Here is a 25,655-nt window from a genome sequence, read left to right on the forward strand (position 1 = left end):
TGGATTTGATTGCGCATTTGAAATCCTATGCGGCGCTTAACTACCACAACGGATTACAGATTACATAGGATTTTTCTATAACCTTATATTGGGAGTGTATGAATGAAACTTGGATTTTTCAAAATGATCTTGGGTGGTGACCAATCAATTAAAGATACTGAATCAAGACAGTTTCTGTAATTTTATGCTCTACGGTTATGATTCAAAGTCTGAGTTAGAATTGATATATATTCATATCAGTCAGATAATTCGAGCTCAGATAAGAGAAACCAAAGTGCCACAATTGTTAGCAATTATTTTTACAGAAATGAGGGTTTAGAAATAAGTTACACTGTTTTGTTAGATGCGTTCAGAAATAGTGATTTCTGCTCTCTCGCAAGGACCAAAGAAGATGTGGGATTGACTAATTCCGGTTAATTCTCTCTATTGTTTTTAAATCTTGAATTACTATATTCGTCCCAGAAATACCGAGACAAAATCACCATTTTGTTCAATCCAATCTAATCTAAACAGCAAAGTATGGAAATTGTCCTAAATTTTCCAACACACAGCTTTATTACTGATATGCATTACAGATATACATACTGCATGACGTCAGTTGCTCATGCGTGTAAAAGCATCTCGATCGCATTAACCAAAAATGAAAGTATACCATCTATGCATTGTGGGGCGCATAAATTCATTACGGGTCGCACGAATATTTTGATTTTCCTCTTGGAAAAACTGCTCTTCAAACCTATTGTAGCGCTGAACAGGGATTGCAATTTGAGTGCCGAACCTAGGACTGGACAGGTCACCACCTACACACACTCCTTGCAGAGAGCCAGAAGGAACACCAGCAGTAGTGGGCCCATTCCGGTGAAGAACCGATTCGTGTATGAATTCATTGGTAATCAACATTGATTCAGACTTCGGCCTGTTTTGCGAAGTTATAGGAGATATGGATGGAATCAACTTAAGGAATGCCACGAGTATCCAAGACACGTTTTCAATAGCGTCAGCACTGTATCTGCCTACTTTTCTGCCTTTGCAATGAAGTAGTTTCCAAAACACCCCCGAACCGTGATAGTTATCTCCAATTGGCCCGAGAAACCAAGCTGGAGCTTCAACACTATCTAACCTGCGAGCAAGTTTTCCATCGGAAGTCGTCCCACCGCCTATAATGTTCTGATGTAAAAAATTGAGATCGAATGCCAAAAATGGTTCTGCTTCCGAAACCATCCAAATCAAGGAGCCATCAGATAGAGTATTGGGAACTTCAGTTGATTGCCTACCAAGGTAATCCGAACCATTTATAGCATGGCCTATATCACCACCTCCAATATTTGCATGTACTCCAATAAACCAAACCTGTTTGCATTTCTGTCGATTTACTTCCGTATCTTTAAAAAACCATAGAGTAGGAATGAATGGACGCCGAGTCTCGTCCAGGGCCAAAGCTTGCCTCGCATTCTGAACTTTTTCGTTCAGCTTGACATCCAAAAACCCATATTTGTCGTATTGCCAGGTGAAGAGCTTGGGAATTCCAAGAGCCCCAACAGTGTCGAAGCAACCTATAAATTTGACAATAATCTTGTCACTGGTTAGAAGTCGGGGCTCAGTCTGACTGGAGTTGACAATTAATAACTTCCGTTTTAATTCGTTAAGAGCAGGATTTTGTTCAGCTGGAACATTACTTTTTGAATATTTTTCAAATACTTTGGTGAACATTGGCATTCCATATCGCGTCAGGAGACCAAAGTCGAGAATAAACCCGCAAATAGATCGGACCATATAAGAACCTCTCGAAAATCCAAAGAAGAATATCTCATCATTCGGTTCATAATTGGAAGATATAAATGCATACGCATCCTCGATCTGGTGGACTATACCCATTCCTAGTGCTCCTTATATCCATGTCAAACTTAGCTCGGCCAAGATCGTATTTGTATTCATACCTCCGAGAAGCCAATTACAAATGCCCACTTTTTGCGAGCCAACCCCAGGACAATAGAATACCATCTGGGGAATTTGTGGACCATGTTTATCAGCAGTACGTTCATCGTTTGGCAAAATCGAGCGAGCAATTCGCGCTATGTTTGTTGGATTCGAGTCATCTTGGGCTAGAGAGTTTTTCCATGTTCCTATATAAGCTCATTAGATGATTGGAATATCTCTCTTCCAAGAGCAATCCTTACCGTCACAGAGAACAATCAGACGCTTCATAATAATCTACTTTTATTTGAAATGGCTTGATGATATGATTGAGGGAAGACGCCAATCAGATGGCTATAAATACTGGTAATGTTATGTCCGTCCCGACGGAGAACATGATTCCCTTGCTAGGATGTTTCATCTCTGTTAGTAGGCTAGAACCGATCAAGGCAGGCTCTGTCATTCAGCCGCTTCCAGAACACTACTGCAGATATTTGATATCTGGACGGGCTGCTCTGATTCTTCCTTCAGTTTCTAATTGATTCCATCGGTAGTATGTACGTCATATATATATATATGAAATCTGATGCAAGCACAGCCGGAGATATTGTGTTAGCTTTGTTCACGCGAGCTTGAACCTGGTGGTTGACTTTCTGTACATGCGCACCTTCATAAGCCAAGGTTCAGCTAGATGAAACTTTAATCATAATTCGTTCCTAACTTGAACTCTGTCATGGCCAAAGTCCAAGACAATCCAATGTCTTCAGTCCTAAATTTGTAGTTCCAGCTTCTGTTGATAATTCCTCTAAGGGTTACGTCCTAGTGACTGTCAAATTTAAACCATTTTCTCAAAATCATAAGACTGAGAAGAAACGAATAGATCTGGCTGACCTTTGTGAAATCTATTCTCTGAATACTATGTGTCACCCAGTCAACAATTTATCCATATGCCAGCCTTGATAGCGTATTTTCCGTCATAAAAGAGATAATTGACTGAAGGATAGCAGATCCAATATTTGGACGGGCAAATGTCATTTATTTCACATGAATCTTCTTTATGTTGTTGCGTATTTGAGCTAGTCTACTGGTCTATCTGAATGCATACAGTAGTTTTTTCTAAATTTTACTGCTCTACTTGAACACTTGAAGTTCAGCGAGAGCAGAGCAGTCAGATAGTTGCACTTAGCCCGTGCAACTATCTGTCACACAAATAACATTACTTCCTAGCAACCGACATCCAGAACCGAAATTCGAAAGGCCGCTAGACAGAGCAGGCCAGTCTGTCGGAATATTCAGGATATTGACATTCTCTCCATTCTATGCCTCCTTGTCGGACTGTGTCAGAACAACTTTACGATCAGCGAGTGGAAACGAAATTGATAAGCTTATATGGGTTTAGCAATACCAAAGAAGACAATATTCAAAAATCTCCAAAAGCAAAGATGGAAGGGTAGTCAGCCGTAAAGCCAAAAACTGAATAAACGTCTCGTGCTTTCATTTAATATCGGTCTACCAGTTAACTGCGACCAAGCCCACTACGTTACCCTGTTCGGACCAGTCCCAGCACGTGAAGCTGTTTGGTTATTTAGAAGAGGTAAAATCCATGAGAGATTTATATTAATTTCAATAGTAGGTTTGAATAAAAATTCCACTTTTCTGGCTTTTTAAACTTCGCTTGCTTTAGATTTCGACAGAAGTCGTTAGAATCAGTAATGTCGATTGAATTGGATTATTTCGAGGTTATTCTCACCGAGGCTGACAAAGAGGCTCTGAACGGTGAGGATGTAAATATCCTAAACATTCCAAAGGACTGGCCTGAATTGTCTGAGGCTTCGTCAAAATTTCATTCCTGGATGTCAGATACCAGGAACAAGCAGTATTTAGATTGTGTTGCAACTCGGCAATCCATTTTTGATGATCCGGTGAAGTCTGAGGCACTTGGGCTCAATTCGCTTTACAATGAGCTTCCTCCGTTTGATGTCCAGGCACGCTGGTCTTTGAGAGAAGAGCATCTGCTGATGCGCAAGATTTATTTCCAAACCTTTTTGGTATGCTTTTTGATTATCTTTTCGTTCGGTTCGGACTCCGATAGGCTGCCTTCATTGGCTCTGCCTTATTTATACACTGATCTCGATATTCCCCACAAATCCGGTAATGTCATTTTATCAATAACATCCGTCTTCTCTTACATGGGTCTCATTCTTTCAATTTTTCTATCAGTTAAGTTTGCTCCTCGCAAATTGGCTAGTGCTTTCTTACTTGTGGGCGGACTAGCTTTAATCGCTCAGTACTGGATTACAAACATTACCGGGCTCTACGGGACACAGGCTATCATTGCGCTAGTAAGCAATCTTTTCATTTTTTCCATTCCTGGACTTAGGCCTTTTTTTGCATTTCAAGATCTCAAGCTTATAGCATTTCTATATCTCCCAACTTCCGTATTATTTGATCTTGTGCACAATCTTATTGGCTATTCTGTCATTAGTTTGGGTAAGGCCGGAGATTCCGCAAGATGGCGTCATGTTTCGCTCGTATATGGTATTTTGTCATGCTTCTCTGCCATTTGTTTGCATTACGTTTTTCTTCCTTCACCTTTGAAGGACTCTTCATACGAAATTCTTCAGAAGCGATTCACTTCGCGGGAGCTGACAATTATGGTCAATCGTGTACTGCGAGACAATCCGTTTTATGATAATTCACAGTGCCGATCGATAGAGCCGAAATTTATGAAGACAGCGAAGCAAATGCTTTTTAGCCTTCATGCGCTATCTTCACTTTCTGTTGGGTTTGTCTTGTCGATAGTTTCCGTAATGTTGACTGAGACTTTACGGGAACATATACTGAAGCAGGATCGATCTTCCGCGAACTTATCTTTGAATTCTTGAGAAGGATCTTTTTGGCAAGGATATACTACAAACTTATTTCGGCTATGTATGTTTTATTATAGATCGCATATATTATTTGGTGCGATTTCGATACTAATTAAGTTTAATTTATTTGTTAATTTGAGAAATTTAATCGCATAAATATCTGATCGTATCGACATGGAGTAACGCCTGCTTCATTATTTAACTGATATGTCTACAACAGATCGTCTGGAACATTAAGAATGTGATGAATACGACGTTTGTCTTATCTGTGAGTTAGAGATGCACTTAGAATAAGCAAAGATAAATGCGTTATTGGATTAAATACAGAAAGGAGAGAGCTGAATTTCAGTCTATTGTAGACGCTCAATCAAATAGCATTTGCCTACGAGATAGCAGTGATGCAGTTTGACTCTGCCTGTCGTTGAATGAGCGAACTACGTGGCCAAAAATAAATTGCCCTGAATTCCCTGCACAGCCGCGACCGCAGCCTGCACAGCCGGTAGAGGCCCTGCTATCGCGCGGCAGCCGCAGCATAACAGTCTATTCGCTATACATGGCTAACCAAAGTTCCTAAATAATATGTTTAATTAAGATTATACATATCCGTATTTCATCGCAGACAGTTAAGCCTGGAAAGGAGGGTATTTAACTTTGCCGGCAGATATAATCATTCCGGTTAGGAGTGGAAAAATCAGGATATGAGATATGAGATAAGATTGGATAAGATCATATTTGTAGGATACGGGTAAATGAGGTCTAACTGTGTAGAAAGTAAAATGAAGTATGAAGTCAGTTGAGCTATATGAAATCTGGAAAATGAATGTGACATAGGCGTAAGAAATAAATTTCAGATCTAAGTAATTAGATAAATGTAACTGCCCAGAATTCAGTCTTGGAGTATAATACATGAATATGAGAACGCTGTGCAGAAGGTGAGAACATAAGTACACTGTGACAAACAACCGAACACTGTTCACTCTTCGAAAGTTTGTCTTAAATTCTTACAGACCCTTGACTCAATAGTATTTATTTATTTTGGGTTCGTATATCAGCTAGCAGTTATGGCCTCATGTTTGATCGCGAATGCATTTTAATTACAGGATGTTCTAGAAGTTGATTAGATTGAAACAGAGAACTCCTCAGCACCTATATGATGGATAACTATCTAAGATTTCGGATCACGACTTGCTTTAAGGGAATGAACTATCATTCATGTAAAAGTTAGGCAAGTCTCTAGGGCGTAATGAAACTAAAAAATCTCAATAATCCTGATAAGAGATATCGAGAACAAACTAGCTCAGCCAAAATTCATATTTCACAGCAGATCAACTTGAGACGAAAGACAAACTTACGAATTACTTTTTGATGAGCATTTTGACCTCATCGATATGTGATACCTTACTTACTGCATTCTTGATAGACCTTTCAGGCAGCATTGTTGACGAGCACATCTGACTAGCTCCTTCGCCCTCCAGATGACATCAAGTGGGTTCTTCTTCAGTACATCGGCAACAACTTGTTTCGCGTAATTGGCTGGACCGGTTCCCTTGATAAGTGTATCTGTATAGCGAAGCGTCGGATTCAGCACTGATTTGGCAGGAGGATAAATAGACTTTTCGGGGATAATGCTTTCAAACACGCCCGGCATTTAAAAGAATTTGGACGCAACCAGCGCGGATTTGAGTTCAATCACATCGATATTAAACGGAGCCAATTTGTCGCGAAGAGAACTAGCAATAGAAGCCAAGGCAGCTTTTGATGAGTTGTATATTGATTGCTAGAGAACCGCGATCACACTGAAGACAAATGTCTGGTTGACAATAGTTGGATTATTCTTGGATTTCATCAAATAAGGTAAAAATGCTTGGACCATTTGTACTGCGGACCACACATTAGGATCATAAAGCTCCTTCTCCTTGGTGATCTCCAAATCGGCAAACGTTTGGCCATACCTCGCACCGGCATTATTCACGAGATATTTAGCTTCTTTATCTTGGAAGCAGCCTCCCGGATGGATACTTCGGACTACACGTCCAAAGCCATTGTTTCGATTCCTACAGCAGCAACATTGGTAATCTTATTGATATTTGGAGCTGTTGCGATCGCTTTGAGTCCGGTATCATGAAATGCCATAGCTAGTGCTGAGCCGATGCCGCCCACGGAGCATCAGTGATTAAGACGGTTCTGTCAGTCATGTTTGAAGCGTAATGAGATGATGGTGATCATGTTAGATTGGTTTACGAAATCCATTTTTCTGATCAATTACCCTTGATTCATATACAATCTAGTTGGCCATGAGTGCCGGTCATAATCTCAGCATAGGTGCTGTCATAAATAATTGAGTAGTGTATCTATCCGTGTGGTCTTTTTAACATTTCCTGTTGTCACCGACTAGGGCAGTAATTCCTTTGCTCTGATCTTTTAGTATAATCGAACGTGCTGACGTATTCCAGAGAAATAGGGTATGAGGGTGTATTTTTGAAATTAATCGTTTCGATTATTGGCGAGCTATTACGGATAATTTATAAATCTAATTTATTCATTCTAGCTTTACCTACTCCATTCAAATTATCGCCAATATAGTAAAAATCATTAGACCTAATCCGTGCCAATCTAGTCCATCGTGTCTGATAGTCGTTGTGATATTCGAGTGACTGATACGAATCTACGAGTCATGTCTGTCTATTCTTCAATCAATTTGTATATTTTCAATTGCGCCAACTCACTGTAACTTGTGGGTGTGTGTGCATCGGAGAGAAAGCAAAAATAGGAGCGAGTATAGACACAGCATTCGTTCAAATGTGGCTAAGTCTGAAGGCAATAGTCTTTAGAGATTTCGAAGCAAACGTCACAGTGCTCATGGAACATTATGGTATGATATATTCAAAGTGAGAGATTTTTGAGGCTGGATTACTATGATGAATTTTTCTACGGTACCACTAATCGGTATCCCTAGGATCACAGTACATGTATTATGGCAAAAAGCAATAAATGTAGATCCTGGTTTCCATATGTGAACTACAGGTAGGTTATCTGACTTCTCTCGGAGAATATTTTTAATTCCAGATTCGCGTCCACCACCGTTGATCCAAATATTCACTGCTTCTGTGCAGCTTCCGTTGTCAATCACTGGTAGTCTAGCACGGCTGACCTCATCCGCTCTCAAGTCGCCTTCCCACAAAATGTAATTGTCTGCTAGCATTTTGGACATATCGTTCTCATTAAACGATCTTGCTAATTCCTTATATGCGTTAATCTTACATGTGATCAGGTCAGGACTGTGGTCCACGACCTGCAATCTGATCGAGTTGCCAGATCTCATTATTGGTAACCCAAACAAACCCTCATCATAGTCGAGATCAACATTATTATATACAATATCGATAGTTTCATTGTTGTAATCGATAACGTCGATATCTGCCGCTCTGACTATGCATGACAAGCAAACAAAACCAGTACTTGCAACTTCATCGTGAAATTTGTAGAAAAAATGACATTGCCAATTTAGTTCAGTAGTATTTATCCAGTTGGATATTTGAATACTTTTTTCTAAAGTCTCTGATTATTTATAAAATATAAAAGGGATATAATGAACCGATAGATCGGAGAACAGAGAAGTTCCAGTTATTAGTAACCAAAACTAAAATATTGCATGAGCATTTTCAGAGGACGCCGCACTAAGTAGGCCGGGCAATACAATGAATAAATATAAGTCGACCGGCTATTATAGATAACTAGACAAGAATTATAGACTAAGAGTGATTCCAAGCACCGCAAAACAGAATAGCAAGTCTTCCAGTATCGTAACTTTCTTTCATGTAACTCATTTCGCTGAATGTTATAGAAAGTATTGTGTTAGAGCACGCCATTGATTCTCAATTGTAAACTCCGGGTAGAAAAGCTTGCCATTGATCTTAGGAATAATTGGTCCTCATTAGCTCCAAACCGAGGTGTCTGATAACGTAATAGGAGGTATGCCCAAAGGCGTGAGATTACCAAATCATATAAAATGAACAACTGAGCTATCACGCATTCCGAATTTTTGTTTCTTCCCAGTATCTGCAATGCGGTAACAGAGTTGTAGGTCCAGCTAGATAGTTATGTCAATTCGTCAAAATGTTGATCATTTCTGTATCTTCTCCGTTCCAGCACCTTTAGTCGGACGGTGTGAGAATAACCTCACCAACTGCAAGTATAACCTACACTGATCATTGCATATGATTTCTGTTAAAATTGAATCTAAACACATATGAAAATGAAATAGAAATCAAAGATAATATCAAAATTTAGCCATATGGTCAAAGCCAGCCGTACGGCCAAAAGCAAAAATAAATGCCTCGCGCTGTCATTAAATTAGGCTAAAGCGTGTAAAGTATTCATTTGTAGGCAAGCTCAGTAATCAATGTTTTTATAAGCATGTTACGTTTAGTAAAAATATCGGAGCTCTATCCTCTATGTTAGAATCAGACGGACGTGGAAGCGACAAAAGTCCGAGTTTGCAAAAGTAATCCCCTCTTTTCGTGACATGATAGTATATTTTACCGTCCCAAAACCAGTTTCCGACCCTCATAATTGACATTTCAATATAGACGGTCATTGGAGAAGAAAAAGGAGAAGGTTTAGAGGTTGATGCGGGGGAATAAATTGCGTATGCTCCACACAGCGATGTCAGCAATTGCTAATTAATCCAATTATGAACTGCGCGAGTATTGGGAGATTGTAGAATAATTGGGAGGATAGGTGTAATCAGACAAGCCTAAATTCTCTGATAGTCCTCTTAGAATTTGAAGTTCAGATTACCCGTCACTGTTTAGGTAGTATAGTATATTAATATGAAAATTACAGGAGCAGCTATTCCATATGATTAGCCGGATGATGAACTTCATGCTTTTATATGAACTGTGTATAGATCGACCTCAGGCTTACCAATGCTCTGATGTGAATGAGCCCCACACAACTTTCCTTAAAGGGTACCTGAATTTATAAGTACCAAGTTCCTAACATTCTATTTATCGGTTGCTGCAAGGTGGATAGCAAAATCCACGAGAATTTAGTTAAAACTACAAGTTAAATAATGCTAATCTTATTTCAATTAAGTTTTATAAATCAAGTTGCTGTAAACATGTTTACAGCCGTCATCTGGATATTTGAATCTTTGCGGATCAGTTTGCATGATAATCCGATTGTGCTTCCTCCGTGGATCCTGCTTAGCTTGGCCATCCACCATTTCGCGATGGACGTTTGTCAAATGTCCCCTGATAATGCACTTACATACATATTATGCATTCAACAGATCACGACGTACTATTAACACATTGTGACAGAATAATCCTTAGCCCTTGTGCTTCCATATCAAAATATCTGATTGATTGGAACGAAGGCAACCTGGTATAGAGTCTAGAGATCGTATGATTCTTCAGAAAAATTGACGGCAGAAGTTGGGCTTACGAGAATGACACGGCATATCGATTATAGGCTTCGCCTTGTCTGTATGCTTCACCCAATCATGTGCAGCTTGATGCCTTACTAATGAATATGTTTGTCAATTTTTTGTATAATAATTTGACTGGATAGTAGAACAAGAATGTTGATTTGATAATTGATATTGAAATCAAATTCGACAAAATACACAATTAATTAGACTGAATTCAAAAATATTTCATTGCGCCTTCTACTAAACTTTTCTCCTTCACACCGCTATTTCGCGTGTAGTTATTGCGATCAACTTGTATTATTAAATTATATATAAGAAATTTTCCAAAAAAAATACATATAAAAGTTCATGAGGTTTTAATTAAATATTATGAGATTACATTTCCATAATACTATCTCACTTGACAGATTATTGTCTAGTCATTGGTATCATCACCTGTTCATCCAACTATTCTCTGTCTTATTCCCATCCAGGCAGGACTGATGCCAAGGAAAAATATTTATATATGATAATCTTAGCATAATTAGCCATTATTCTTTTGCGATTGCAACTCCTATCAGTGAAATGTCAAATTTGCAACGAATCAAATGAATTTATCTGAGATTTTATGTATTAGCTATCTTTGCCATTGCAAATCAAGAACACAGTAATTTGTAATCAACCTAGTCACAAAATACATCAATTTAAAAATCAGCACATACTTAGAGATATCTGTTCTGGAACCAATCATATTAATATTTAATAGTATCTTAATATACTGTTATTTGAGTATAGGGATAGCGGATATCTAGATATCTGGATCTATTGCTATATGCAGCCACCATATTATACTCCATCTATTGTTCTGCATCTCTAATCATTTGCACTCACAGCTTCTTACTTCAAAGACAAATAAAGCTATGATCGGTCGAGTTTCTTGAAAAATATCGAAAGCAAAGAGAATAATCTCGAAAACAGCATATAGCTTAGATCTATCGTGAGACTAAACCAATTTTAAATAAAAATTTCTAAATATTGTAAGTTTGCTTGTCAGCCAATTGAAACATTTGACAGTCGAAGACATAATATTAAATTTGAAACAGAATTAGCATAACCTATACTCCTCCGAAATAGATTCTAAATAACATACATAATCACCGCAATCATCCTGTGAAATACCTAATAGGGATTCCACCCTATTTCATCTACCTCCCTCCAGGGAAATCATGAGCATATTTCTATTCCACCTGCTAGAGACTAAGACCTGTTTTACCTTACCATTGTCTCCACCAGACCTGAATTCGGTCACCCTTAATTTAACAGTTGATTATAATCTGACCCAAATCAATTAGTTCTACCTGTACATATATTATTTACCCGGCTTTCAAAGTATCACCTAAATGCATTATCCCTGGACAACTCTAATTACCCATACCCGATGCGAATTTTAACTGTCGTTAGTTCACAATTTCTGTCGTAATACTAAATCCATTCTGCTCTCATACTTCCTCCACGGACCGTACTGGCGGTGGTGGATTTGGCAGACGAATTGTAATTACGTGCGGCGTTTAACTATCGCTCGATATTCCTGATCGGTTTGTTTTTTCTACTCAAACAGGTAGAGGCTCGCAACTTTTAAGATAAACTATCACCATGAAGAGCCCTAATCTTCCCAGCAGATCAACTTCCAGCCCCAAAACTAACGGCATAACTCGGCTCTCTCTAGTTATAAGTTTTATTTCCACACGCTATAGCACTTTTAAGACTTAAATTAGCTCGTATTAAAAAACTAGACAGCTGATTTTACAACTGTTTCGGAATTAGATTGGCCTTTCTCCAAGTCGGCGTTACTTTCCTCTGACCCTTCATCATAGACAGATGTGGTTTCATAGTCTCGGCGAATTGCGACTTCGTCACTGTCAACATATAGACCGAACTCGTTCTTAACCTTGCCTTTCAAGCGCACTTCTCGCTTTGACAGATACATGAACAAGAACAACGACATACTAGACAACACGTAAAATCCAACCGAGAATTTGTATCCGTATTTATAATGTGGCGCTTCGTTTGTCGGAAAAAGCACTAGCGGAAGCCATGCTGAAAAAACATAACACACTGTATTACCCAATGCAATACTGATAGATCGCGCTTCTGTGTCATCCTGGAATGCCTCCTGCCCCAAAGCATTAAATATATTTTGCGCCGAATCACCGAGGTTCTGGATCAGATTGGCGAACAAAATAACTTTGGAGGGAACATTCCAAATCGCTAATATAAGATTTCCCAAAATATACCAGAAATTTGAGATTATGAAGTAAGGCCATCGTACACCAGTCAAATCGGCAAGAGTTGGCCATAAGTATCCGCTCAAGACACCAATCGCGCTCCCCGCAGTGGGAATCACATTGATCTGTGTCACGCTGTATCCTTCCGCCTTCAGCCAAAGATTGAAATAGCCGGTACTTCCTCCGAAAGAACCAATGCAGTAGGGACCAAGGAACGCCCAAGGACGCCAGGACTTAAATAGATTGAAAAATCGTCCCATAGTGATATTTTGCGGTCCCTTACGACCAATGGCAGCCATTCTCTTTACACCATATTCCCGGTCTTTCTGAGTCAGCCATCTCGCACGCGTTGTCGTTGGAAAGTCAGGGATGCAATAATATCCGATAACTGCGCATGGGATAGAAATAATACCATCAATCAAAAACAACCACTTCCAGCCAGCAATGCCGTATCGACCATTCATGGACACATACACACCAGCTTGAATGTATCCAGAAAACATTCCGGCGACTGAACTGGCAATACCGAAGAGACTCACGCGCTTTCCTAGTTCGTCTGGAGTATACCATGATCCGATTACAGTCATCATTCCGGGCCACAATGGCTAATTTGGTCAACATAAACAAGAATCCCTAAAAATACAGTGGAGAAATGGCAACTTACGGCTTCAAAAAGACCAATCAAGAAGCGCACTCCAAACATCGCCTTTGTCGTCTTGCATGCTGCAAGCAACATTACAAGAACAGACCACACAATCTCGCAAGTAGGTATCAACACAGAAGGGCGCACTCTGTTCATAATAAGCTGACTTGGTACTGCGCCAACCAGATATCCAATATTGAAAAATGTTGTGAGGAGGTTTCGATCCTGGCCTACCATATGCATCTATTTTAATTAGCATTTTATCCTTAGACAATTTCATACAACACGATAACTCACATCTTCGCTCATACCAGAAACGTAGGCATTGCTGACGTTTGTTTGATCCAGGTATTTGACCCAATCTGAAAGCAGCCCAAACAAGAAGAGATACCGATCAAGCTTTTGGACATACAGTCTTTCTTCACGCTCCTTTCCAAATGTATCCCAAACATATCGAAGAATTTTTTGAATGCGTGTAACCTTTTGCTTCGACTGTGGTACTGCGATGTTAATGTCCACGTACACACCTTTCGCGCCGGCTTCGGTGTTACGCAAATCTTCGTGGATTCCAGAACCAATCACTGCAACAGCTCCGGCCCTGTTATCTAATGACGATGCGTCGATTGTCGTCATCACTTTTTCTTCGACAGCCATTCTTTGGAAAATTATTTAGGACGCATCATACTTGAGATGCAGTGGCGGTTTATATGGCTTTTAATTTTCAAGTGCATACATTGATGTCGGGAAGTGGCATGGAGTCACAGTTGTGCCACTCTCAGTCGACATCGCTGATTGGGTATAAATGATGCAAGAAGGCTGGCGATCTGTTAAATAAACAGTGCAAATGGCATCTTCAAGGCCGTTCTGTATCAGCATCGAATGAGCTGCTGGTCAATGCGCCGATGGCGAGTTAAAGACGTACAGCGCACACATAAGTGCACAGGCGTGGATCAAAGAATGCTTGACGCCAACTGGAGATCTTTAGGGCATGCACGGAACGCCGCTGGCGGGGCCGGTAATTAAGGCTGTTCTTGCGGTCTCATAGTCACTCTAGTCCGAGTGATCAAACTAAACTGGACTTAATGGCATTTGACAAGATCATCAATAACGTAAGCCTAACAGTCTCTTGGAACATGGCGGTGCAGGTAGATGGAGATTGAAGCACGCCGGTTGTCTATAACACGCAGTAATATCTATTTAATTGTTATACGAACTATAGGCTATAGCGACGGCAGCAGTTGCAGACAGATCAAGAGAGGTGTTGATGACGAAAGTTGGCGGATATTGACGTGCTTGAATTAGGGCAAATTACCGGTTAGTCGGCGCTGCATGATAAGAATTCTATTGATAGCGCGGCTTGATAGCACACCTTGAATTTTGTGAGTTTGAGTCTGTAAGCCTTGTGCAATTCTCGACTTGGCAAATTGCCAAGTAATCGCTTACAAGACGCAATCGGTACTCCAAAATATTTTGCAAGCGTAGCAAGGAAGATTTTGAAAGGGCAAGCTTGTAAGCGAGCAAAACAATATTGGATATACCTACTAAGCACAACTGCCAAGATATAGGCGACTTAAGCATCCTCAAAATCGCGTTGTACAATATTGATTAGTTGCAAGTTGAATCGCGCCGACGAGAAATATTATCCCCGCCTTCCGCAAACCAAAGCATAATTTTTCATAACGCCTTCTGCTGAGCTTCTCTACATGGATTACTAAATCAGTGTATAAGGGCCGCACTTTCGATGTGCTTGACCTTCTATTCGCTCGCAACACACCGGCACGAGCTTTTCAAAAAATCAAGTCTGAATGAAATGTTCGACTTTTAAGGCCCAGACTTGCATCTTTTGGGTTCGCTTAACTCAAAGAACGTATGGATAGAACATGAATATGGATATGATGACTTCTGCTGTCTATAGTAGTCAGTTTCATGAGCTACTCAAGCAGAGTATTTGTTTTGGGTGTTTCTCATTCAGATTTCGCAATAAAATTTGATTCGTCAATTTTTTCTTGAATTTTTCTTTGGCCTGGCTGAGGATGTCGTAGAGTACGTAGATAGGCATTCCCATCAGCTCAGCTTTGAGGCCTAGGCTCATAGAGCGGACTCTCGACCAATCTTACTTCTAGCCTGCTAAAGGAGCATGAGGACAAAATTATTCAAGAAGCCAGGACGACGAATAAGTGCACGGTGTGCATCACGTGCTAGCAAAAGTTAGTGTATCTCGGTAGAACGTTTGCAGATCATCAGCATATACTATTGAGATATTGGTGGGAATGAGGTCCTATGGTGATGTGTGGAGTAAAGCCTTTCTTCTAAGAGAACCGACAAGACGGTGCACGAAAGCGAAAAAATACGTATCAACTTACTAACCATTTAGCCTGAATTGTCAAGTGAGGCTTCGCACTGGCCTTTTTGGACCTGCTACCGTCTCGGCAGTCTAACTGAAAGGAGTCGAGAGATCAACCTTTTCAGCAAAATTGTACTAGATACAAAGTCGGAATTTGCGGCTCCGCTGAAGTCGGCTGTCGGGAAATATCAGATATGGACAATGCCGCTACTGTCCAGAAAACTGGTGGGGTGTAGGTACGCTAGTGTGGCTGAAATGGTGCGCGTAATGAGCTTCAGACCGGAAGATTCGACAAGAGTAAAGTCATATTTCTATTTCAATGAATATATATGACTTTACTAGTCGAACACCAGTCGCCTACTTGCATCAGCAATAGAGCAGTCGACTATTGTTTTATTCGGTTCAAACAAGCAAGATCGGTTATCTTGGGCCTTCTAAGGGAGACAATCCGAAGTTCAGCGAAATTCAGACGCCATGTTTGAAACCAAAGAAGACGGCCTTCACTGGTATTTTGATGGCGACATCTCCAAATTCAGCCATGGGGTGCCAATTCCTTCCGTGTGCCTAGCACTGAGCTCCCAAGCTTCCCAGAAGAGAATTGGGTCTTGTCCGAGTCTGTCCAGCCCACTGACCACAGAGTTACGATCCCAGAGACGCAAAGTACACTCAGTCCGCCAGACACCGAGCTCCACGGATCACATAAATTGCTCAGAAGTGCCTCGATCATCAATGGAAATATTCAAGCCACCTTAACCGCGTACGGAAAATTGTGCATTTACAACTTGAAAACCAAAATGACTATCATAGAGGAGGATTCGAGGACAAAGATAGATCACACTGACCCTAAAACATCCGCGATCGAGGTCAGAGGCCGCGAGTTCGGTACCCAATGGCACTGGCACAACAGAGTACCATCTCTTGTACCGTATAGAGTCGCAAGATGTTGATGAGAAGATATACGGCATGGAAGGATATCAGCCCCAGTTTCTGAATCTTACAGGCCTTGATTTAGAGCCCGCTCAGAGAATCTCCCAAGCAAGCGTTCCGTTTTTCGTTAGCAGTCTGAATTACGGAATTACGACTTCTTATGGAATAGCCCTGGAATTGGTCTCGCAAATTTTGGAAAAAACATTATGACTTTCGAGGCTTCGTCCACCAGTGTCTTGGATTTCTGGGTCGTAGTGGGCGACTCACCCCAGGATATCCTCAGCCGTTATGCCGATGCGACTGGCCACTCACCGATGATGCCAGATTACGGCCTTGGTTTTTGGCAGTCCAAGCTGCCATATCTCAACCAAAATGAGTTCATGGAAACAGCTCGCGAATACAAGAAGCGGGAACTACCGATTGATATCATGTTAGTCGACTATTTCCATTGGCCCTTTCAAGGTGATTGGAAATGGGACCAGACTTGCTGGCCTGATTCGGCGGGCATGATCCAAGAGCTTCGATCTATGGGAATTCAGTTGGTAGTTTCAGTCTGGCCAACAGTAGACAAGCGATCCGAAAATTATTCAGAAATGGTGAAGAGAGGGCTTCTTATCCGTGTCGAGCATGGTCTTCACACTACTCGCGACTTCATGGGCCAGAATGTCCAGGCTGATTTCACTAACCCCTCTACTCGTGAGTATGTTTGGAGAAAACTCCGTAACTATCATGACATAGGAGTCAAAAGTTTCTGGCTGGACGAGACAGAACCAGAGTATAATAACTACGCGTTTGAAGATTATCGCTACTACCTGGGCCCTGCTATGAGTGTCACAAATGTGTACCCATTATCATATGTCAAGGCTATGTATGATGGGCAGGTTGCAGCTGGTCAACCTGTTGAATGTCCTGATGGCATTCTTAACCTTGCCCGATGTTCCTGGGCGAGCAGCCAGAAGTATGGAGCACTTATTTAGAGTGGAGATATCGCTTCCTCTTGTGTTGCTTTTAGAAATCAGATTGCTTCTGGCTTGAATATGGGCATGGCTGGCATCCCATGGTGGACGACTGACATTGTTGGTTTCTACGGCGGAGTAAATGAAGATCCCGCATTCCGAGAACTACTTGTGCGTTCGTTTCAGTTTGGATCGTTTTGCCCTGTGATGCGTCTTTATAGCTGTCGAGAGCCCATTCGCATTGCGCCGGTAGATGAAGGCGGAGCTTCGCATTGTCCCTCGGGCAATGATAACGAGCTTTGGAGCTTCGGTGAAGATAACTATAGGATCCTTAGAAAGTTCGTCAAGATGAGCTATAGGATTAGAGACTATCTGAGGGATCTCATGCAAGAGGCTAGGGACCGATGCAGTCCAGTGATTAGAACCTTGTTCTTTGAATTCCCAGACGATTCATTGAGCTGGGAAGTTTAAGCACAATACATGTTTGGAGACAAGCACCTGTGTGCGCCTGTTCTTGCTATAGGGTCCAAGAAACAGAGCGTTTATCTGCCAAAGGGTGCTAGGTGGACGCGATTTGTTGTTGGAGAAGATGCTGATTCCTTTGAGGGAGAATGGGAAGGTGGACAAGATGTGGTAGTCACTACTCCCATTGACGATATGCCCATCTTTGACCGTTTACCATAGAAAGCCGAAAACGATTAGATAAATTGAAATCCGCTGGATTAGATCTTCTTTATATGAAATGATTTATATTATCATCTAGTACCTTCAATATTAAAGAAAATGCGATGACCAAGTGATCGAAACAAGACATCGAGACTTTTTAGCAATATCAGGAACATAATTTATCTGCCGGTTATATATACTATAATACTAACTTTAATAAGTCTAAAAATATTAGGAGCTCTACGTATTCTAGAAATTTAAAGTTAAAATCGGGGATATCGTTCGTGTATTACACCCTATCCAGCAACTAAATACATACTTCAATTGAAAGAATTTGTGGAAGCCTTCGATATAACTATCCTAATTAGTGACCGATCCGCACTTATGTTCCTCACTCGCTATCGCCAGGCTGCTCCTACACCCTCCGTTTGAATCCCAATGCTATAGCTCGGCTCGATGAACTTTGGCGACATATAACAAAATTCGGATTTGAGTGCCGTAAGGATACTGCAATTGCAATTCTGAACTACATATTCCACCAGGCTCGCAACTTCTTTGACGCGATCACTGGCTATCAAGCAGGCCTGTCAGATACCCGATTAGGTAACTTGATCACTTACCGTATAAACCGGTATCAAAATGTTTTGGAGACAATTAATTTTATCCATACAAACCCAGCAGCGAAGCTCACGTCCCCATAAACTGCAGTGGTAACGGGACGAAGGCTATGCGGCTTTCGCTCCAGGTATCACTGTATAGATCACAAACAAGTTATGCTAAAATATTTCATTGGTACAGTGGAAATCTGGATATTGCTCTCGTCCACATTCTACAATAGGTGCCATATGTGTTTTCCTTTGTTGTTGGATGGAGAAAGCTAGAATACAGTTATCATTATCGTTACTCTCTCGTTTGCTCCAACTGAAGACAATATTGTTACTTTAGACGAAGCACCTCAGTTTGAACCTCGGATCCCTCATACATTTTGAGTGGTTGTCTATGACAAGGAGCAGATGCTGAGCCTAAGGGCAGGTATAACGAGAATAAGGCCTGGTAATCACTTCTGGTTGGCGTTTGGGCAGTGTAGGCTTTGTACAGCCACTCAAACCTCAAGCCAGCAGAGAAATACAGACGTTCAATTGAAATGTGCGAATATGTAAATGTTCGGCGGAATACTCAGTTTGTACAGTAATGACCTTGTCAATCAATAGTGCACGTCTGCCTTTGTACAGTCTAAATCTAGCTGTACTTCGATGTTTGGACCGTACTAGACGGTTGATCGACCGATGAATCACGTAATTCACACTGAGAACAATCGCTATCCCAAGAACATTCCGGAACCCAACGAATGTCATCATAACGTTCAGTTACCCATTTGAGCCATACCTAATTACTGCTGTAATCGGTGATAGCAGAAAGCGCTCCAAATACAGAACGGACGGAAGCACTGCTCAGTCATTAATCACAGCACCCATGCTGACATCTTAACCGGCAGTCCTGGCCAGCTGGGCTTTATAATATCCTCAACAGCCGATAGTTCGGACATTGAATTTGAGAACCTATCTAGAAATATTATCATCATTCTCCCATATCGCTTCAAACATGGCTGACAAAACTGTCTTAATCACTGGAGTCTCCGAGGGCGGCATCGGATCAGCACTATCAGTAGCATTTCATGAGGCCGGACTCAAAGTCATTGCAACAGCTCGAAACATCAATAAGATGGCCAATCTTGCTGATTTCGGAATCGAAACAATGGCCTTAGACGTACAATCGGATAATCCATCCAGGCTGATGCATCCAAGATCAAGAAGCTAGATATCCTCGTGAATAATGCTGGCGCGGGGTATAGCCATACGGTTAGCGATTTGGACGTCTATAAGGCGAAGGAGTTGTTTGATCTCAATTTCTGGTCCGCAGTAAGGATGATCCAGGTATTTTTGCCATTATTGATGAAATCGGAAAATAGTCCGACTATTATCAATCAGACCACTGTCCTTAGCGTGATTGCAATTCCCTGGCAATCGACATATAACTCATCAAAAGCTGCCCTGGCTTCGATCACCAGTTCCCGGCGCTACGAATTGGCTCCGTTCAATATCAAAGTAATTGAACTCAAAACTGCGCTGGTTGCGTCCAAATTCCTCGACAAGCCGGGCGTGTCCGAGAGCATTGTTCCAGAAAACTCTATCTATGCTCCAGCCAAATCAGTGTTGAATCCGACGCTTCGATATGAATATCTTGCTACCAAGGGGGCCGATCCAGCAATATATGCATAACAGGTTGTTGGCAATGTACTGAAGAAGAATCCGCCGAATGTGATATGGAGAGGTGAGACGATGCTACCTGAAAGGTTTGTTAAGGATGCAATAAATAAAGTATCACATCTCAATGAAATCGAAAAGCTTATCAAAGAATGATTTGCAAATTTTTTTTCTGTCATAGGTTGATTGACTTTATTAATATTACTACCTTTGCGCTAATACTGATCAACCTCTCTGATCAGAGTAGATACAAGTCTTTAACTTGATTACAAAGTAGAGGTTGGCATAATATCTCGTTGAATTGACAACCTATTTCCTCAAAGCAAGTCTTGGGCCGTTTGCAGAGATAATTCTCTTGTATGACACAGTAGTTCGTTTGCATTCAGGCGAGTTACAAACGACCAAAATAAGCCCTGGAAATAAATGTATTCATTATAAAATATGAGGGTCTTGAGTGTTTGCGTATGTAAGAACCAAAAATATGAATACTCTATCGAAATCAGGCCTCTGTGTAATCTTACCATAGGCTTCCAACAAGTGAACAATTAGTAGGTTGTAAAAGTGTATTAGTGTTCTCGTCTTCGGCGGCAGTATCCTCATATTTATATACTATTTTCTAGAAGTAGAACTCATCCTATTGCATTTATATCTTCACTTAAATCTGAATTCCATTTCTTTTGCTTCTGACGCATTCATTTTCCAGGTTCGATATTATTTCATTACCTTCATCCTTCACCTTGCTATCTACAATGTCATACTTTATTTACCCGTACCCTATCAATCTAATCTAATCTAATCTAATTCCATCTCTTGCCTCACTCCCTTTCCTTTCAGAACAACTATATCCGCCTGCAAATTTAAATGCCCCCTCTGATGCTTCATTATACAAAATGAACTAAAAGTATATGTGATCCTACACAGTTATGATAGCTAAAATGGAACTTTGGTTAGTCCACGTTTGGAGAATATTACTGTTCTGCTGCGGGTGGCGGTGCTGTACGGCCACCTCCACAGACTGTTCAGGCGCAGTTAGACCCTTCGCCCATGCAGACTGCGGCCGGCGGCCGTGCAGGCAATTGAGGGCAATCTAATTCTGGCAAAGCAGTTCCCTCATTCAACGACAGGCAGAGCAAACTAATATTATGCGTCAGGGGATAGTGTAATTCCACCTTATAATCATTTTTACCGCACCAGACAGTTAATCGCCTTCAGTTTTATTTTTATTTATGATATGATCCAAATCAGTTATTTCATCTATATTTTAATTTCCCTGTTTCATCTCACGACCTACATACTACCCCTGAATAGTTTTAATTGTCCATACACTATCCATTCATGTATCCGTTAACCAAGCAATTCAACCTAATCAAATCAACTTAATATTCAATAAATTCTTCATCCCACTGTTACCCAATCAATCCAGTGATTCTGAATTTATCGATCGAATTGTAATTTTGTACTGTCTTCAGATACTGCTCGATATTTTAGATTAGTCGCGTTTGTTTCTGAGAGTAGGATTGAAATCCGAGACGGTCAGTATTGATATTGATTTCGATGCTCATGATGTGCATTAGGAACGTCTATGTTGGTCAGTTAGAAATGCAAATTTGTTTTCTATGGCTCCTCCTAGGCAGAATACTTCAGATCAAAAGCGGCAGAGCTTGAGCACAAAATTTTCATTGGGACGATTGTTTACAAGATACCACTGCAGATGGAGGGACAAATTGCCTTTGAAAATTAGTGCCTCTGAAAGGCGTATTGCTTCCAGACGTAATCTATTTTCCCCTAGTCGCATCGGAGAGGTTCCATACTGTTCCAACATTCTAAGCGGCTCATCGACGCGAGTAAAAAAATGTATAACCTAAGATATACAAGACTTTCAGCTGGAATGCTCGTAGAATCGGTTGTTGAAGTGGAGTGTTAGATTCATTCCAATTTCGCAAAGTCTTGCTTTAACAATAGCAACTACAAGTTGTGGATTTGTATGACTAAATCTGAATGAGCTATACTTTAATCGACAATCTCTAAGCAAGAGCTCTCACTGAAAAAATAGCATTTAACAAACATTTATATCTACTGTCAATTAATGCACCGAGATGTGTTTGTTAGAAATTCGAAAATCCCTTCTGATTTAGGTTAGGGACCACTGACTGTATTCAATTCGTTGAGCCATTCTTTGAAACAATTTCTGGATTATAATATATGTCTATTTAAGCGACCTCCAAAAATTTGTCAACTATGGTCCATTTTATTTAATAGCGATGAAATTAGGATATAAATGTCAGCATCGACAATCTAAATTAAATTGCTTTGAAGTAAGCGCATACTACGAGTATGCAAGATCATCTTTACGCTAATTCTTTCAACCGCCTCTAGTTCAGTAATTTGACGTCTAGATTTTAGCCCTCAAACCCTATAGTTTCAGTTTTATAACATGTTCCGTAATTTATTCCAGCTCTGGCTACTATTTTGGTTGTGCGGGACTTGTTGGCACTTCAATCCAGTCTTGTAGACGGTCGGGCAATAACGTAGTCCCATGCTCAGTTGCGCTTAACGTGGGGCTCTACGTGAGTTGTGGCGAAAACCTGATATAATAGAACAATGGAGGTACTGCTGCGGGAGTTTAACTATTGTCTTCTCATTATTGGCTTAATCATAGAGATTTCCAGAACTAGATTATTCTAAATTGTTATTTCCAATACTACTCTAAGAAGACGTTCACAGAGTATTATGTATATACATAGTAATGGTTAACAAATCACTCGATTTTTGTGCGTGTCACTTCTGAACTATGATTGGCCGAAATTCAGATTGAAAGCGATCTTCACCGGCTATACATAATCTTACTACCGTATTGCCAGTTTACCTTGGTCTGCTTATAGATCATTAGTATTAATAAACTGTCATTTATCTGCTGTGATTGGCCCTCAGGATGTGTTACTAAATGATCTGGAATAGCTCACAGGCACTTTCCGAAGGAAAATCTGCAGTCCTGAATATTTTGTCAATAACTTCTGATTGCTTGAACTTTTCAGGTGTGAAGCATCTAAAACTTTTCCAGTATCTGACACCGTCGAACTGAAAATTCGATATATGACTGCTATAAAACCTCAGATACGTTTGGCTGCAGATGCGGGATCGGAAATTCTCAATACGTCATTAAATCATCGTTCAACCTGTCCAGTGATCGGCGATGTTGAGAAGCAAAGGAATGAAGAAGCCGACGCAATTGCCAAACAGTCAGCATTCAAGAGTCTAGGTTGGCTAGATCGTTTTTTGGCTCTATGGATTCTTCTTGCGATGGCTATTGGAATCATTCTCGGTAATTTTGTGAAAAGTACGGGACCCGCCCTTCAGAGAGGAAATTTTGTTGGTGTTTCTGTTCCAATAGGTACTTGCTCGCAAATTACAACACTAAATTTGACTAATTTTTAAGCGATCGGTCTCCTGGTTATGATGTATCCTATTCTTTGCAAAGTGCGATACGAATCTCTACATCTTGCCTTTCGAGAGCGAAGAATATGGATTCAGATAGGATTCAGTATATTTGTAAATTGGATTATTTCTCCGTTCTTGATGGTGAGATCTACAAGTCTTCGATTTTTTTCAAGAATCCTCGCTGATATTGAGCATTGTAGCTCGCTCTCGCGTGGGCCTTTTTACCGGACCAACCAGAACTTCGGGAGGGGCTGATTCTCGTTGGATTGGCCAGATGTATTGCTATGGTAATTCGCATACCTCCGTATCCTGCTAAGCTGAGCTAATTTCTCTTGATGTTAGGTACTTATCTGGACTGGTCTTGCTGGAGGTGACAGCGAATACTGTGCTATTCTTGTTGCAATTAATTCACTTCTTCAGATGATTCTTTTTGCACCCTTGACGATTCTCTTTCTCAAGGTGATCAGTCATTCAGATAATCAAGTCGGACTGTCTTATTCTGCCACTGCCAAAAGTGTTGCGGTTTTCCTTGGCATCCCTCTAGCATCCGCTGTTATCACCCGCATCTCCCTGCAAAAGATTGTGAGTCCTCACTGGTACGATCATGTTTTTCTGAAATGGGTTGGCCCGTGGTCGCTTGTTGGACTTCTCTTCACAATTCTTGTGATGTTCGCATCCCAAGGCCACCAGGTGGTACATCAAATTGTATCAGTCCTCAGAGTTGCCGCCCCACTAATAGTTTATTTTATTGTTGTCTTCTTCGTCACTCTTCTTATTACCTACAGACTTCGATTTGGCTACAAGTTGGCGGTCACTCAAAGCTTCACGGCAGCCAGTAACAATTTCGAACTTGCCATTGCTGTCTCTGTAGCAACGTTTGGTGCAAATAGTAATCAAGCTCTAGCGTCCACAGTAGGTCCTTTGGTTGAGGTTCCCATACTACTTGGCCTAGTATATGTCGTCAAGTTTTTGGCAACGAAAGCTCGTTGGAAGGATTGAGTCAGAGCCAGTACGTAACTCAAACCAGTTTTTAGGTATTCGTAGAAGTGTTTGCTATTATCGCCATTACTGTAATACAGGATGCTGCAATTAAGGCAATAATGTTCGAGCTGGTTATTTCATGGGTGAGTGGTTTTCCGACAAGGTTCTCAATTATGGGTGCCTACCAAGATATAAAGAAATAAATGATCTCGATAACTATCTTCAAACAGTCTACTACTAACAATTTTCCCGTGCTTTTTGCTTCTTCTTACTAAGCTATCTTGATAAGCGTTCGAAGGGCTAAAGTGCTCTATCAACTCAAGCGAGTTTGATGACTGCCATGATGTAGATGGCAATTTAAAGTTCACAGCTTGAGAGTTTAGGGTAATGTTTCCTGATTCATCCCAATTCTATTGCTGTTGAAGGAGTCAGAAAACAACTAAAGAGAGACTCGGCTTTTCCAAATCCAAATCTGTGCATACGAGTCCGATTTTCAGTTATAAATGGATTCCCTGGTCGTTCGAACTCAACGCTTCTTCCCCAAGTCTACGCATGTTAGATGGCTTTAGTAAGCACATCATGGATTTCTGGTCAGGTAGTTTCTGGAAATTATATTTTGCTATTTTGTGGTCTCAAAAATCAGCCGACGTAGTCTCTTTCTCAACTGCATGGTACTAAGAATATAGGGGTTCTTTAGGTACAAATTGGCTACCACGTGTCAGTGATCAAAATTGAGTAACAGAAAGGTGAATTCTTTTTAAAATTCAGGAGAAAAATGGATAGTTTACATGATTGCGTATCCAGGTGCTTATCGAGGATCGAGAAATCTTACGAATATAATATTCCACAAGTTCCAAATATTACAGTATCTGCCTTCTAATTTTGTTTCAAAGGCTCGAGTGCACTATTAAACAACTTGAACAATCTGCTCTGCTTTCAACTAATCTAAATCAT

At 40.7% G+C, this 25,655-nt stretch overlaps 6 protein-coding genes across 6 annotated transcripts; 4 read left to right on the forward strand and 2 right to left on the reverse strand.

Annotated features, from left to right (window-relative positions):
• Positions 1 to 630: 630 nt before the first annotated feature.
• V1516DRAFT_664009 (uncharacterized protein) lies at positions 631 to 2,205 on the reverse strand (the record flags this gene model as incomplete). Its single annotated transcript, XM_066920557.1, has 3 exons — positions 631 to 1,886; positions 1,938 to 2,123; positions 2,178 to 2,205. The coding sequence occupies 3 exons, from the start codon at positions 2,203 to 2,205 to the stop codon at positions 631 to 633; spliced, it is 1,470 nt and encodes a 489-aa protein (XP_066777082.1).
• Positions 2,206 to 3,614: 1,409 nt separating this feature from the next.
• On the forward strand, positions 3,615 to 5,253 carry V1516DRAFT_674284 (uncharacterized protein). The gene has a single exon (XM_066922069.1). The coding sequence runs from the start codon at positions 3,627 to 3,629 to the stop codon at positions 4,797 to 4,799; it is 1,173 nt and encodes a 390-aa protein (XP_066777083.1). The 5' UTR covers positions 3,615 to 3,626; the 3' UTR covers positions 4,800 to 5,253.
• Positions 5,254 to 11,497: 6,244 nt separating this feature from the next.
• V1516DRAFT_311969 (major facilitator superfamily domain-containing protein) lies at positions 11,498 to 14,122 on the reverse strand. The gene is made up of 3 exons (XM_066918886.1): positions 13,423 to 14,122; positions 13,147 to 13,368; positions 11,498 to 13,087 (listed from the first exon to the last, which is right to left on the reverse strand). Exons 1-3 carry the CDS (start codon positions 13,777 to 13,779, stop codon positions 11,987 to 11,989), a joined length of 1,680 nt encoding a protein of 559 aa, XP_066777084.1. The 5' UTR covers positions 13,780 to 14,122; the 3' UTR covers positions 11,498 to 11,986.
• Positions 14,123 to 16,263: 2,141 nt separating this feature from the next.
• Positions 16,264 to 17,823, forward strand: V1516DRAFT_685319 (glycoside hydrolase superfamily; the record flags this gene model as incomplete). Its single annotated transcript, XM_066923608.1, has 5 exons — positions 16,264 to 16,351; positions 16,401 to 16,515; positions 16,566 to 17,092; positions 17,135 to 17,354; positions 17,409 to 17,823. The coding sequence occupies 5 exons, from the start codon at positions 16,264 to 16,266 to the stop codon at positions 17,821 to 17,823; spliced, it is 1,365 nt and encodes a 454-aa protein (XP_066777085.1).
• A 1,797-nt stretch (positions 17,824 to 19,620) lies between these two features.
• V1516DRAFT_695637 (uncharacterized protein) lies at positions 19,621 to 20,438 on the forward strand (the record flags this gene model as incomplete). Its single annotated transcript, XM_066924000.1, has 4 exons — positions 19,621 to 19,785; positions 19,809 to 19,877; positions 19,902 to 20,228; positions 20,301 to 20,438. The coding sequence occupies 4 exons, from the start codon at positions 19,621 to 19,623 to the stop codon at positions 20,436 to 20,438; spliced, it is 699 nt and encodes a 232-aa protein (XP_066777086.1).
• Positions 20,439 to 23,375: 2,937 nt separating this feature from the next.
• Positions 23,376 to 24,719, forward strand: V1516DRAFT_624528 (sodium bile acid symporter family-domain-containing protein; the record flags this gene model as incomplete). The annotated part of the gene is made up of 4 exons (XM_066919666.1): positions 23,376 to 23,673; positions 23,719 to 23,861; positions 23,921 to 24,007; positions 24,063 to 24,719. The coding sequence occupies 4 exons, from the start codon at positions 23,376 to 23,378 to the stop codon at positions 24,717 to 24,719; spliced, it is 1,185 nt and encodes a 394-aa protein (XP_066777087.1).
• Between the last annotated feature and the right edge of the window lie 936 nt (positions 24,720 to 25,655).

The sequence above is a fragment of the Lipomyces oligophaga genome (assembly GCF_038497815.1).
Source record: "Lipomyces oligophaga strain CBS 7107 unplaced genomic scaffold V1516scaffold_4, whole genome shotgun sequence".
Taxonomy (NCBI): Eukaryota; Fungi; Ascomycota; class Lipomycetes; order Lipomycetales; family Lipomycetaceae; genus Lipomyces; species [Lipomyces] oligophaga.

Bases quoted from the DNA above. Each gene is read 5' to 3' on its own strand.
- V1516DRAFT_311969 (XM_066918886.1), bottom strand. From the start codon at position 13,779: ATGGCTGTCGAAGAAAAAGTGATGACGACAATCGACGCATCGTCATTA. The intron at 13,369-13,422 runs GTGAGTTATCGT...TAATTAAAATAG, and splicing joins TTTCTGGTATGAGCGAAGAT to ATGCATATGGTAGGCCAGGA. The intron at 13,088-13,146 runs GTAAGTTGCCAT...TGACCAAATTAG, and splicing joins TGATTGGTCTTTTTGAAGCC to CCATTGTGGCCCGGAATGAT.
- V1516DRAFT_674284 (XM_066922069.1), top strand. From the start codon at position 3,627: ATGTCGATTGAATTGGATTATTTCGAGGTTATTCTCACCGAGGCTGAC.